The sequence below is a fragment of the Mytilus trossulus genome, chromosome 11 (assembly GCF_036588685.1).
Source record: "Mytilus trossulus isolate FHL-02 chromosome 11, PNRI_Mtr1.1.1.hap1, whole genome shotgun sequence".
Classification (NCBI taxonomy): Eukaryota; Metazoa; Mollusca; class Bivalvia; order Mytilida; family Mytilidae; genus Mytilus; species Mytilus trossulus.
Window position 1 is genome coordinate 18,560,032 of NC_086383.1, and position 14,845 is coordinate 18,574,876.

Below are 14,845 nucleotides of genomic sequence, written 5' to 3' on the forward strand. Positions count from 1 at the left end.
TTTTTGTTGTTGCGAGTTATTGTGTTAATATTTATATCATAATTCACTATTCATGGCGCGTAGGTATTATCTTATGGTCACAAGAGCAATTATTTGTTTACATTTTACCGGCAAGTTTTTTACCCCAAAGATGGTACACAGAATAGAATCCTAGACGGCTGGTGATTGGATGATACAGGATTGGAATTACATTTAATCGAAAGCTTATCCAATTAGGCGTAAAATTTGACGAAAATCATATTCACATTTTACGAAGTATAGAAAATATCTCCAATTTCCGCACGTCGGAGCCATTAAAAATATGCCTTTTCCAGTAAGTGAAAAAAATTGACGATCTTTTTCAACTGCATTTTAAGTTAATTTGAGCCGCATGACCCTATATATTTTTTTTGGTTGTAATGCAACACTGGCATTTCTAGTAACAGGAACTGCTACATGTACCCGGTTTTCCCTAGTTTGTGTAGTCTTCGAGAAAAAAATACGGAACACCCTATTAGAGGTCGGTCATTTAGAGACGTATCAACCGTATCATATACGTTGACGTTTCCGCATCTGCAGATATACCAAAACAAGGTATATGATCCCGAGCTTTAATTTTGTGTACTTTCAATAATGCAAATGGACAACTGATTAACTTCTAATGCAGAAATTTACAAAACAATAAGGAAATATTGAGTTTTTGTGGAATATGTAACCCTACTTTTAAAGATATTACAGATAGTTGGAACAGTTTACAGGCATGATAGGAGTTAATACTGTAAAATCGTGTGTTTGTGTATGAACTTGTGCTCACGTAGCATTGAAAAAAATGAAATGGTTAGTTGTTGATTAACAAATAGAGTGATACTCAGTACTTTCTATTACCTTTTATGATAAATCGCAAATGAACACTATTCAAAGTTACATGTTTTTTTTTTACAAAACACCACTATCACAAGAAGAGATTCCAATTTTATTTTTTTAAATGAAGTACGGTCTAATTAATAAGCTCGGGATCACATAATATTTTTTGACATATCTGCAGATCCGGATACGTCAACGTATACGATACGGTTGATACGTTTGTAAATGACCGACCTCTAATAGGAATAATTGCGCTCTTTTAACCTTATCTACCTTCTTTACGTTAAAAGTTTTTGTTTGTTGTGTTTTAATTTAGTGTGACTAGAACTGTTCATAATGGCAAGGCTGTTATAAGGACAAACTATGTTTAGAATTTCTTTTGTTAGTGTTTGTGCATTTAGCCTAATGATATTTGACCTGTTCAACATAAGATGACAACTCAAATGATTACAGGGTTTACTATTCCAAATAGCTGTTTAAAATAATTTCCAATCAATAATTAAAAAGCAATTAGGTTATGATCCGATCGATATTTTTAGAATGTTTTTGCTGTATTAATGCTATTACATAGGAAATCATAGCATAAATGGGCGAAATGGAGGTTTAATTGATTTCTTCAGGGATCTTGAATTGAATAGGAGATACTACATATAATGACTATAAACAAATACCACGTTTGACTTGATCCGGTCCTAAACAGATCAATACACTTGTATACACAAGACATTAAAATGTAAAATCACAAAAATACTGAACTTATAGGAAAATCAATTCGGAAAGTCCATAATCACATGGCAAAATCAAATAACAAAACTCATCAAAAACAAATGGACAAGAACTGTCATATTCCTGACTTGGTACAGGCATTTTCAAATGTAGAAAAACCCACACACATGAAAATCAACCCGAATGGGCTATACATATAAGTGGTAGAATAATAGACAACAGTGCACAAACTAGTCTCTTATAAAACAAGTGATGTTGCAACACATTTGTAATTTTTAATCAACAAATTTATCTGTTTACTAGATGTGAAGTAAGGAAGTTATCCAACTGGAGGATCATTTGAACTGAAAGTAAAGTTACAATGATTATTTTGATGTTTAAGTAAAAATAAATTTAAATTTCTATATTCGAAGAACAGTGTTGTTTACAGATAACGCCGACCGTTATGTATTTACTTTCATCAGGGATGCACTTGTATACTAATTTCTATGAGCACATGTGCGTATATAACTCCCCTTTATCCTCCTCAATTTGAAATAAATGTCTATATTGATAGTTAAATGACTATTTTGTGTCATTATTGTCTCATTTAAACACCGGTATACTACTGCTGCCTTTATTTACGTATTCTCAACCATTCATTTTCAGTATATAAAGAAACTTGTTCTCACAAACATGTTTAATCCCGCCGCATTTTTGCGCCTGTCCCAAGTCAGGAGCCTCTGGCCTTTGTTAGTCTTGTATTATTTTAATTTTAGTTTCTTTTGTACAATTTGGAAATAAGTATGGCTTTCATTATCACTGAACTAGTATATATTTGTTTAGGGGCCAGCTGAAAGACGCCTCTGGGTGCGGGAATTTCTCGCTACATTGAAGACTTGGTGGTGACCTTCTGCCGTTGTTTTTTCTATGGTAGGGTTGTTGTCTCTTTGACATATTCCCCATTTCCATTCTCAATTTTATTGTATTATTCTTTTTTACTTACGCATGCTCACAGATGAATTGAATAGTATGATAACAAGCATAGTCATTCCATTGTCCATGGTAGCCTTTCTGTGTCATTAAACAATCTTCGTTGTTCTCAAAATTTGACGGTTCATGTGGAAGCCAGGCCGTAAAATCAAATAGCTCTTTACTTGATGCCCATATCCATCTTCCCTCTGTATCATGATCTGTACCATCGAACCAGAATGAACCTTTCCAAATAAAAATGAACTTTGTGTTAGTTCGGTGATACAGTTAGTCAAAGTAAACTTACTGTTACTATGAATATGCAAACATCGTGTCTGTTTGATTTTTTTTTTACTTTACTTATTCAACGAGATGGTTGACCGTTATGGAAGACCTGTTTTACAAATAAAAGTTGATATGTTCATAATGTCGTAACTATTATCATGTCCCCTCTTTTAGACAGTGATCAACCGAGTTCGACTTATAACCGGGGATGTACCAACACGGGTACATAACACGCAGGGTGCCACATGTGGGGAAAGGATCTGCTAACTCGTCCGGAGCACCTGAGATCAGACCACTTTTGGCTCCGTGTTCTGTTGATTTCTTCAACCTTGGCGATGTCAGTTTATTTTGGACTTTTAGTTTGAATATCGAGTGGGAATCTTCCGTCTCGTTATAATAGTCCAGATATGCAATCGTAAAATGATAAAGGCATAAATAAAGGCAATAGTAGTATAATGTATATTGCTCAATCATTAACTAAGCATTAGTATTATCAATATTATTTCAACTGATCGGGTGGAGCTTACGGTTTAATTTGCATAAGGACATTTGAAGATGTGTGCGATAAGGATATATGTTGTTATAATTATTATTGTTTCTAATCACCTATCAGTGTCACCAAATGGATATACAAAAGAACTGAGTGACTGATTAATGGCGAATAACTGGACACTAATCATTGAATAGTTTATCACAAAACTCCTGTCTTTAGATGGACTGGTCTTTGATAAACGAACCGGTTAACTCCGCCCAGTCAAGTGATATAAATCAAGTAATATATATAATACTTACCACCAACTCTAGCTACTTCTTCAGCAATGAAACCATTCTCTTGTGATGTGTCTACACTCACTAATTTTGCTGAGCGTCCCTTACAATCGGTCTGAGGAATATAAACAAAACCCAATAAAAGAAACGTTACTGCAAATTGGATTATTTTATTAAAAAAATTGTTGTAGTACACGTACATTTTTGATTAAAGGTACATTGTATGTCTGATGTTTACAGTATTTTTTGAAAAAAGGGTTATTTGCAACCACATAGAAATTAAATAAGAAGCATGGTAATAGCCTTTCTATTTAGTCCAATTCAATCTGTGTTTTGATCGGGATCATTTTTGCATTACATATTTTGTAGATCTCAAAACCTTGAATAATTGTAATATCTAATTTTAGAGGCTTTTTTCTACACCAGAAACACATTTCGACAATACATGTCTCTTAAATGGTGCTGGAGGCAAACAGATGACGAAAGTTAGCTTCTATAAAGGTGAAGAGCCAACAATAGAAAGAAAATTAACTAAAAATAAAGAAAACAAGTAGTTTAGTTACATAAAGAACGGTTAGAAATATCTTCTGATGAAGAAATGTTTATGGTAGTTGCCATCGCCCTTCAGATGTTTGGTACAACATGTAATTAATTAATTTGTGAGATGAAAATCATTCAGGTAACTGTACCATGCATGATAATAAATTATTTGACTATATGTTTTTAAAAATAAAAAGACTCAAAAAGTTCATTTCCATAAGTGTTCAGAAAAAAATATTTGGACGAACAGAATAATTTACGAATGTAGTCCAGTCAATCTAGCATAAATTGACCCTAACCTGAAAGTAATTGCAACAAAAGATTTTAAAGTTTTAATCCTTATCATTATACTCCAAATATACACAGAAAAAAGTCCCAAAAAATCTTACTTGAGGAAGACTATAAAATCACCATTTAAAATTCCTATGGAGATTTTAGTTAAAAAGGGAGATTACTCTTGCAAACAAGGCAGAAATATCAATAAAAAAATGATACAAAGTTATAATTTTACCGCTTCCCTTCATCAGAATGTATTGATAACAAACAACTCAAAAGGTGTTTTCATATCTGTTATCAAGCTATTATCTAGATTTCGTAACTCATTTGTTGACCATTTAATGAATTTTCAACATGTTAAGGTAAAGAATCTCAAATTTGATAAAAATAATTAAGCATGTATTCTTCTTTTTGTGGTTTAAAGTTTCTTTAGAAAAGTAAGATGCTGAAAGAATATAATACACAGATAAAAACAATACCAAATTTTGTCAAAATTGTCATAAAACTTCAAAATTGCAGTTTCTTTAATGAAAAATTAACAAACAAAAATAAAACTACCCATAACACTTCGGTTTTGTTCATTTCATGAGCAGAAGATTATATAATTTAGTATAATACAAACTTATAACTCCATCAAAGTATCGAACTTTACATAAATTGCAAGAAAATCAACAACAAACTAAGCCAAAAAGGACTCATTTTACGGAGTTATCTCCCCTTCCAATGTTAATTGTCATAAGAAATTAAATATGCTGATTTTGAGTTTTCTTCTACTTAGATTTTAGGGGACTTTTTTCTGTGTATATAAAGGGCATAATGCTATAGATTAGAACTTAAACATTTTCTAATGAAATTAGTTTGAGGCTAAATCTTAGTTTGACTGGACTATAAATGGACAAGATGAATGCAATAAAACTGTCAATAAACAATTTTTTCCCAAGGAGTTGAAAAGGTTGAAATATTTATATATGTTACAATCTGTCTTACCGAAGCTTTTTGCCAATTTAGTGAGTTTGTGCTAAAATAGTAACACGACGTTTTAAAATGTATCCACCCAGGTTGGCATGCTCCTTCTACGTACGATGATAAAAGAACTGAAACAGAAATAGAAACATTGATACTAAAAGGAATATTTTGCTATCAGTACAAGAGTTTATCAAAGAAATTTTGAATATATCAAGCCTCATAATTTCTTAAGGAGGTCTTTCACAAAGTAACCATTCACCCCCTGTTTAAACATTTGATGGAATGGCACAACATATTATTGATCATTATTGCACATTTTTATTTAAAAGATATCAAACATATTTTTACTTACCTGCTAATGATATGAATTTAATAAAGTCTAGGAACAACATGGCACTGTGTATTTGATAATCAATACACCTTCAGAGATAAGAAGATTACAACATTATACCTTATATATATATTACACAAGCGGTGAATAACCCTATTATTCACCGGCGAATAACCTTTTGTGTTTCTAGATTTATCTCCCATGAAAATGGCATCGCAGACGTAAATAAACAAAATGGCAGATACTACCTTTGTTGTACTTTGATAACTTCTAGAACACAACTGTATTTTCCATCAACAGCTGGTCCGAGACCACAATTGTCGTCCATTGATTTTCGTTCGTCCATTGATAGTCCCTAGTGTTGACAAAAAAAAATCAAAAACAAAATATATATCATCTACCCAAGCAATCTAATTAAAATTTGATTTTTTTGTTGTTGATTAAATTATTCAATTTTTCGTTTCTTTATTAGTTAGGATAGTAAAAAAAAAACATTTTTTCTCTGAGTCGTTTAAATGACTCAAAACTCGAAACTAGGGGAGACATGAACAGAACTGATAGATATGTATTATAAATATAAAGATTTAAATAATTAGGTCTTTCCACTTTTCTGTGGAAAGACCTATTGTTTTTCTTCTGATTTTTTGTTTTTTTTACTTCCGTCTTATTTTGTTCTTGTGATAAATATTTGTTTCGCTATATGTCGCTTAGATAATTGGTATATGATATCAAACAGTTTATACGCTTTTGAAAACTACCCTGCGTAACCGAATACTTTTTTTTGTAGGAGTTATCTCCCGAAACACTGTTTTCCTTGTGTCCACTACTCCTTCGTAACCGTAAAAGATTTATTTAAAAAAAATGCTCGTTATATCCTTCGCATGATTTGTCTTATTTTGACCGAAGCAATATGAACGCTCCATATGAGAGTTATTTCCCCTTATGCATTTGATATAAGTGATATGCATTTCTATTTTGTAAACCATAAGTGATAGAGACCTAGGATCTTTGATTTGAGGTCCTTGGTCCAAAAAAATGAAAATTTAGGTCATTGTCAAAGGTCAAAGTCATATTCTAATTTTTGAATTTGGCTTATTTTCCCTTATTCCCTAATACCGTATAAGATATCAACAAATTAACAAATGATGTTTCCTTAATTGTTACTTGCGACATGTTGTAATACGTAAATTTTGATTATAATGGTACATTGAATGTTAAACGGAGTTTTCTCCCCTTTTGTATTTTAAAATACGCATATGGTGATTTTAGGTTCTTGGTTAATGACCTTGAAATTGATCTCAAGGTCAAAGCTTAATTTGACGTTCTAGATTTTGAACTTTGCTTTTACCGCATATGTATACATGATAAATCCATGAGACTTTTCGCAAAAGGTATCAAACCATTTAACCTTGAAAAAATTAACCGGAAGTGACCTTGTGTAAACCGATAGTACCAATTTTTTGTACTTTAATAATATAAAAGTATATAGAACCAGATATTTTTGGAATCAGTGTCAAGTAAATATTCAAATATTATGGGAAGTAACAGTTTTCAAACCGGAAGTAACAAATTATCTCCCTTATTTAAATATTATTGCATAGAAACCATATACTTTTGGAATCAGCGTACAATAAGCTGTCATTTGACGATTGAAATAACATTTTAAACTTAATTTTATAACTTTCATATTAAAATACATTGATTTTGGTGGAAAGACCTTCAATTGTTCTCTGAACAATTGGTTTTTAAATTTAATTAGATTGATTATCAAGCGCCTGTGAAAATTATGTACTTTTTCGGTGATAATAGACGTCATACTGAACTCAGAAATATATAAACTCAGAAATATATAAAAGAAAGATATATATTAATGTAAACATGTATGCTATTTGTATACATGTAGTCAGCTTGGCTGCACTCCAAAGACAAGAACTCCAATTATTACAGTCAGACAGTTTTACGAGATAATTTGTGTCTATTGCCATAAATTTTAAACAAGAGTCAAATCAAAAGATAAAATATAAGGTCATCCGTTGATCTTAGGTCTACTTTGTACGTGAAGATTACACTATAGGTCTGATGGAAACCGTGACAAAAGTATATTATGTAATTGTGGGATTAATTCTGAGTTGCAATTGTAAGTTTGTAATTTATTCGTGCTATTACTTTTAACGCATGGGAATTGAACATTCAAGATTTTAATGTCTCGTGTTATATCATATTCCTGCGCTAAATTAAGATTATGAAATGAAAGATCACAAGAAACCGACCCAATATTTTTTATAAAAAATAATTAGGGAATCGCAGCGTAATGTTGCTCTTTATTTTGAAGATTTGCCGAAAATTTTTTATGTAAAAAAAAAACCAATACAAAACACATATACGTTAGAAGACTTACTTTGACGTTCTATAGCTGACTGTGCGGTATGGGCTTTGCACATTGTTGAAGGCCGTACGATGACCTATAGTTGTTTTAAAATGTGCGTGTCATTTTGTTCTTTTGTGGATAGTTGTCTCATCGGCAATCATACCACATTTTCTTTTTATATTACTTACTTACTGCCCTTGTACGTCATTGGTGTGTAGGGAAGTAACGAAGATATTCTACTTCATCGGTCGTTTGCAGTTTTCTTAAGTGTGCCCATGTCTGTTGATGTTTGCTAGCCTGTTATATGCGTTACGAGACAGTATCATGATATAATGATCTCTTTTTTTTTGTTATTTCGATATGCCTTTTTGCTTTGCAATTAGTTAATTAAAAAATAAATCGTGATAACTTATTTCGATTTTTCCAGCAGAGACATCAATGTGGTTAGCATGTATATAAATAACACTAAAGCGCGACAACTCGGTAAAAATCAGCTGAACATTTTTATCATGTTTTATTGTTAAGAAAATTCAAGCCTCTGAATGATCCAAGTTCTTGTTTGTTGAACGGCTATAAATCCTTTAAAAATGTTCAGATAAAGTGTTTGGTTGAAGTATTTTGAAATTGTTATATTTTGTCAAAGTTGTATGAAATGAGCTAAATTTATTTCAAACAAGATGTTTGGTACCACCTTAAAAATAGGATTATTTCACTTGATGCGATGTCGAAATAACTGTTTAACTTTGAGTTCTAAAACTAAACTGGCTACAAAATCAATATTAGAAAAATATAACATTTAACATCAACAAAGTACACCCAAAACCAGGGACTGGGTAACACAAGCTCTACAAAAACCGTGGTGGCGTCAGTTGATCCTGGAACAGTTCTTTCCCTACCGACACCCGTATTTATAGACGGCACTTTGTATTTAATCATACATTTAACTTGTAGTCAATGACATTTTTGATATTGTTATTATATTCAAATAAAACAACACGATATAAATATCATGCCTTCAAACCGCTGTTTTTGGATTAACCTTCATCAGGAACCCTCAAACATAAGGTGTTATAAACCAAAAAGGTTCTAAAAATTGATTATGTTTTTTTATATTGCAGCGCCACCTGGATGTTTTGCCCAGGAAAGTATTTGTAGAACAGGATGGGTTTACTTTGATTCATCTTGTTATTTCTTCTATACTGCTCATCACGTGACCTGGAAACATGCCACGGTATCTATTACATTTAATTCGCATATCAACACTTTCTGTGTGTTTCTAATAAAACAGAAATAGTGTCTAAGAGACAACAATATAAGTTATATTGTTCGCTACTGACCCCCTACGGATCCATAGAGGGTTAGTAAAATCCATAGGGGGTGAGGCCAGAGGCCGAGTCTCCTATAAATTGTATTCACCCTCTATGGATCTGTAGGGGGTCAGTAGTTAACCATATAACGAATTTATCGGACGCTGGACCTTTTCTGCGGCGTTTTGTTGAAAAATAAACAATGAAACAACACAACATTGATAGATGACGTCGCCATCAACGCGTCATGAACCCCATATGAAACTTACTAACCCCATACGGTCTCATAGGGGGTCACCACGTGACGGCGTTAAACCAATCACAACGTGATAATTCATCTGTGGTCCGATAACCAACCATAAGAGCAGACAAACAGCCGAAAGCCACCAATTAGTCATCAACACAGCCAGAAAATCCAGATCTGGGAAGGGACATCAGGTCGCTTCTAAGCAAAATGTGAACAAGTTCAACGAAAATGGACATCACACCAAACTTAAAAACACACTAAAAAAACATACAAGACTAACAAATGTCAAAGGTTCCTGATTTAGGGTGGTGCAAAAATGCGACTACTAGTTCAATGAAAATGGACGTCACACCAAACTCAAAAACACAAAAATGAACTAAAAAAACACAAAAAAAAAACATTACAAAACTAGCAAATGTCACAGGCTCCTGACTTGGGGTGGTGCAAAAATGCAGCTACGTCTAGTTCAATGAAAATGGACGTCACACTTAACTTAAAAACGGAAAAATGAACTAAAAAAACAACAAAAAAAAACATACAAAACTAACAAATGTCAAAGGCTCATGATTTGGGTGGTGCAATAATGCGACTACTAGTTCAATGAAAATGGACTTCACACCAAACTAAAATCATATGCATAAAAGAAATACCCGTACAATACTTGCATAGGTCAGAGGCTCCTGACTTGGTACAGGCGCCACAATGCTATATATGTATTAGGTTTATGTTTCTTATATCTAAGTGGCGTTAGCCTAAATAAAATATGAGATGTCAACATCTGATTTATATTTAAGCAAAAACAATTATTTTCTCTTTTCTATTAATATTTAAATAGCGATTTGTTTTTTTAATGAATTGGGTGATAGTATTCGCTCAACATTGGAACGGAAGTGACGATGCCCCTTAACGCACGAATGATGTTCACTTAAGGTGGTACCTAACACTTTTGCTAAAATTACTTTGGCTCGTTTAATTTTCATAAAATTTTGGCAAAATATTTACTTTAACTCTTTAACAAAAATATAAAAATTTCAAAAGTTTTGAACCAACCGTTTTATCAGAAAAAATACACTGGTTATATAGCAGTTTGACAAACACCAATTTTGATCACTGAGAAGCTTCGTGTTCCCTTTACAACACAACGTAATTAAAACGTTTAGCTGATTTTACAGAGTTATCTCCCTGTAGTGTCAGGTACCACCTTAAACTCGAACTCGAACGTTCACTTGTCTAAAGTTTTTATGCTTATTAATGCTAACATCAAGTTCATTTGAACTGTTGTGAATAGTAATCCCATTGGAAATCATACAACAGCTATATATACATATTTTTGAATGGTGAATATCTTAGCATGTGATTCTGAATGTCGCATGATTTTACGTTTTAGATGTTGTGTCAAACTCGAAATACCTATTTGGTTGCCATAGAAACAGCAGCAGAAAACAATTTTATACATACACAGGCGAAAAGGCTTGGAGGTATAAAGATATATACATATATATAATATGGAATACAATTAACAGATTAATGAAGTTTTTTTTTTATTTAGAAAATAAAAAAAAGGAAATCATGAAATGAAAAAATCAATTTTTTACCCTCTTGAGCTTCAAAAAAGAGTCCGGCACCCTTTGAAATACGATATCGAGTGTAAATGATAACAATTTGAACTATGGACAACTTGGACTTTATGTTTTTTTTTCGGCATTGGTTCTCGATTTATTATGAATACTAAAAAATCCAGAAGTTGATCAATATGAACCTAAATAATAAACAACAACACAGATGTTTAACTGGGTGTAGGTATACACATTTGGGATGTATAAGACTATTTTGAATACGTAAGGCTTCACTGTTTGGAGAATCTGGTGTCCTTGAATATATAATGAAACAAATGCCTTTAAGTGCATAGTTAGACTTCTGTTGTTGTTAAATTCAAGATAAGGTTAAAATGTTAAGATCATATACGTACTGTACTAGTAATAAAATCAACAAAGGTTATCCAAACCATTAATATATGTTTCATTATTGCATTTTTAACAATAGTAACAAGTTGAATCTACAGACTTGGTAAGATGAGGTGGTACCAAACACCTCGAATGAATTTAATTGGGCTCGTTTAATTTTCATGTGAATTTGAAAAAAAAAATACTGAAAAATATATAAAAAATAAATAACCAACCACTTTCCCGGAAAATTTCATTGGATATGATTATACCAGTGTGACCAACTCTAATTTTGATCATTGAGAAGCTTTACATTTCCTTAACAATAGAACGTGATTAAAACGTTCATCTGATTTTTATAGAGTTATCTCACTGTAATATTTTAATTAGTACATTAATATATGCATAAACTATTAGCAAACAAACAAAAACAATCATTCTATCGTATCCAGGCCATATACATGTTGATGTCAATGATGATATATGCCCAAGATCTGCAAACACAATTCTCTTCAGGTGGTTATTGGCTAGGGGGCTCAGACGAATTTGTAGAGGGACGATGGGAATGGGCGTCTATCGGAAAACCATTTGAGTACACAAACTGGTACCCGGGGGCTCCAGATAACCAGCTTCACCATCAGGACTGTCTAATGACGAAGGGCAACTTTCATAATGGATGGTGGGATGACGTGGATTGTAACCAGGTTGGAAAATTTATATGTGAGGAAAAGTAAGTAGATTACCTTCCGGAGCACGCGAAATCATCCACAGCTTTAGTGGGTTTCGTGTTACTTAGTCTTACGTTTTCTATGTTGTGCAATGTTGTTTGTCTATTGATCTTTTTTTCTTTTTTTAGCCATGACGGTGCATGCGACGTGTCTGGTTTTCTGTTTATTTTCGACATATGAGTTTGAATGTCCCTATTATAACTTTCGCTCCTCTTTTGTTAACATTTTTGTCTCTTATATAAAAAAAAATAAGCAAATATGTGAAGATTGCCCATGTGACATCTATCGACCAAAGACCCCATTGACGTAGCTTTAACCAACTATAAGTCATTATGCAGTGTTTGACAATGATAAACAACTGTATCATATAGTCAGCTATAAAGAGTATCGATTCTTGAAAAGACAGAATTGAATTCTAAGTGCATTACATACCAGTCTTTATTTAATATATAAGTTATGCACACCATTGTATTATCACAACTACATGGCTGACATTTTTGAAAAGATAGAAAAGAGTAGTTGTAAAGAAAAATAAGGAACTGAAGAAAGCCAATGGCCGAAACGTCTTAAAAATTGCATCACTGCAATAATGTTAATAACGTGGTCAAGTCAAGTTTTCTTAAAGAAGAAGGAGCGGTTGTTTATGGCCATTGATATAAGGCCATTGCATGAATTGTCAATTATATATCTTTTTCTTTTAGTTTGAGAGGTCCTATTATTGGATGACCATGGTAACAGGCAATTGGTTAATGTAACAGAAGACAACGGCATTACGCAATTAAAATTTCAAAATTCTATTAAAGGTTTTGTTTTGTCAAATTTGTTGTCTCCTGAATCAGGGACTTTCTAAACTAACGGGACTGGTCACTTATAACGATGTTTATCGCTATTTTGTGCATTTTTCCTTTGATCTTTTTTTGTGATACATTTTCAAATCATGCTACTCGCTTGAAATGGGAAATTATCGTCAGAAACTAAGCAAGCACGTGGCGTTGCTAACGAAATTGACATGAAATTGACAACTTCGTCATAGGTAAAATAGCGATAAACAAATAATCATTGATTATTTCATTGACAACTCGAATTATGTACTCGATTTACTCGATTGCTTTTCTCGCTTTCGCCGTCCGGGCTCAAGCAAGAAAATCAATCTCGTTGAGATGATCAACGATAATCTATAACTATACAAATTATCAGAGTGATCTCGGCAGTAGATGATGTCATTTGACTTTATAGCAAATAATTTCACATTCACAACGTTTTCTTTAAAACTGTATGTTCAAAAAAAGTTGAACAAAAAATCGTTTTCATGAAATTTTATACATGATGTCTTTGCAAAATGCTGTTTTTCAAAAGATTTCTCGGATTGTTTTTTTAAATATTGATAACTTAGAGGTATTGTTCGTTGAATTTTCAGTAGCCGCCATCTTGTTTGATATGTAAATTATTTCCACAACTGGGATGTTTTTCAAAACGATACGTCTAAGTTTTTAATAATTCATCTTTCTTTCAAAATCTTATATTTTTTGTCATCGTAAATGGCTATAACAACAATGTACTGTGAAATACGCAAATAACTATTAGCATCGTATATCAGTGATACGAATACGTTAGTATAGAAAATCCCTGTCTAAATAAAGGTCTTCCTCATATATACTACATAATCCATATAAATGTAGAAGTTTTGGGGGACAGAAGGCTTTGTGTATATTACTCAAAAATAATTTCTTTGAACAAATACATATTTTTATTCAAGAGCCAGCTGAAGCCTGCCTCCGGGGCCGGGATTTTCTCGCTGCGTTGGCCTATCACTGTTTCCTGCTCATTGGTCGGGAAGTTGTACATTTGACACAATGATCATTTCCGTTCTAAATCTTTTTCTTGTCAACTGTGATTTCTTTTTTCATCTGGTGGAACATACATTAAAGATGATATGAAAGGACGTCGGTGACTTGTAGACTAAGTCGTTGAACTACTGTATATCAAGCCTGTTAACACTCAGGCCGAGATTTCCAATTCGGCACGGGGAACATACATAAAAGGTGGCATGAAAGGGCCTCGTTGGCTTGCAGACTAAGTCGTTGAACTACAAAAAATGTACTGTATATCTAGCCTGTTAACACTGAGGCCATGAGTCCGAGTTCGGCACGTGACCGGTGTGTTCGTTTGACTCCAAACTTAATTGACTAGGATTATCAATTTTCCTACCGAATTTCGGTGGTCACTGCAGGCGTTTCGGCTTTTTTCACCAATGAATCCCGACCGCCTTGAAATATCAAAAGCAGAGAAAATGCCTTAAAAATTCCAAAACAAAGATAAGGTCTTCGACATACCATACCATAGTAAAGCCCTTTTATATACCAAAATATAGCCAAGGTCTTTGTTATTTCAACGACATAGTAAAGGCCTTTGACATATTAAAATGTAGTAAAGGACTTTGAAATACCAAAATGTAATACAAGATATTGAAATTCAGAAACAAAGTAAAGGTCTTTGAAATTTCAAAGGCCCACATTTTTTTTAAAAGACCAGAAAAGATAACAATATAAAAATGAAGATGTGGTAT

At 32.8% G+C, this 14,845-nt stretch overlaps 2 protein-coding genes across 2 annotated transcripts; one reads left to right on the forward strand and one right to left on the reverse strand.

Annotated features, from left to right (window-relative positions):
• Window positions 1-1,824: 1,824 nt before the first annotated feature.
• Window positions 1,825-5,799, reverse strand: LOC134689577 (C-type lectin domain family 4 member E-like). The gene is made up of 5 exons (XM_063549546.1): window positions 5,708-5,799; window positions 5,377-5,483; window positions 3,598-3,688; window positions 2,555-2,765; window positions 1,825-1,913 (listed from the first exon to the last, which is right to left on the reverse strand). Exons 1-5 carry the CDS (start codon window positions 5,745-5,747, stop codon window positions 1,889-1,891), a joined length of 474 nt encoding a protein of 157 aa, XP_063405616.1. The 5' UTR covers window positions 5,748-5,799; the 3' UTR covers window positions 1,825-1,888.
• A 1,962-nt stretch (window positions 5,800-7,761) lies between these two features.
• LOC134689578 (perlucin-like) lies at window positions 7,762-13,055 on the forward strand. The gene is made up of 5 exons (XM_063549547.1): window positions 7,762-7,823; window positions 9,173-9,285; window positions 10,996-11,086; window positions 12,068-12,281; window positions 12,981-13,055. Exons 1-5 carry the CDS (start codon window positions 7,766-7,768, stop codon window positions 13,003-13,005), a joined length of 501 nt encoding a protein of 166 aa, XP_063405617.1. The 5' UTR covers window positions 7,762-7,765; the 3' UTR covers window positions 13,006-13,055.
• Window positions 13,056-14,845: the final 1,790 nt, after the last annotated feature.

Excerpts from the sequence above, each read along its gene's own strand:
- LOC134689578 (XM_063549547.1), top strand. The coding sequence starts at position 7,766 with ATGGAAACCGTGACAAAAGTATATTATGTAATTGTGGGATTAATTCTG. Across the intron at positions 9,286-10,995 it reads TGACCTGGAAACATGCCACG|ATGTTGTGTCAAACTCGAAA; the intron begins GTATCTATTACA and ends TTTACGTTTTAG. Across the intron at positions 12,282-12,980 it reads AAATTTATATGTGAGGAAAA|TTTGAGAGGTCCTATTATTG; the intron begins GTAAGTAGATTA and ends TTTTTCTTTTAG.
- LOC134689577 (XM_063549546.1), bottom strand. The coding sequence starts at position 5,747 with ATGTTGTTCCTAGACTTTATTAAATTCATATCATTAGCAG. Across the intron at positions 5,484-5,707 it reads TAAATTCATATCATTAGCAG|TTCTTTTATCATCGTACGTA; the intron begins GTAAGTAAAAAT and ends TTTCTGTTTCAG. Across the intron at positions 2,766-3,597 it reads AGAAGTAGCTAGAGTTGGTG|GTTCATTCTGGTTCGATGGT; the intron begins GTAAGTATTATA and ends TTATTTGGAAAG.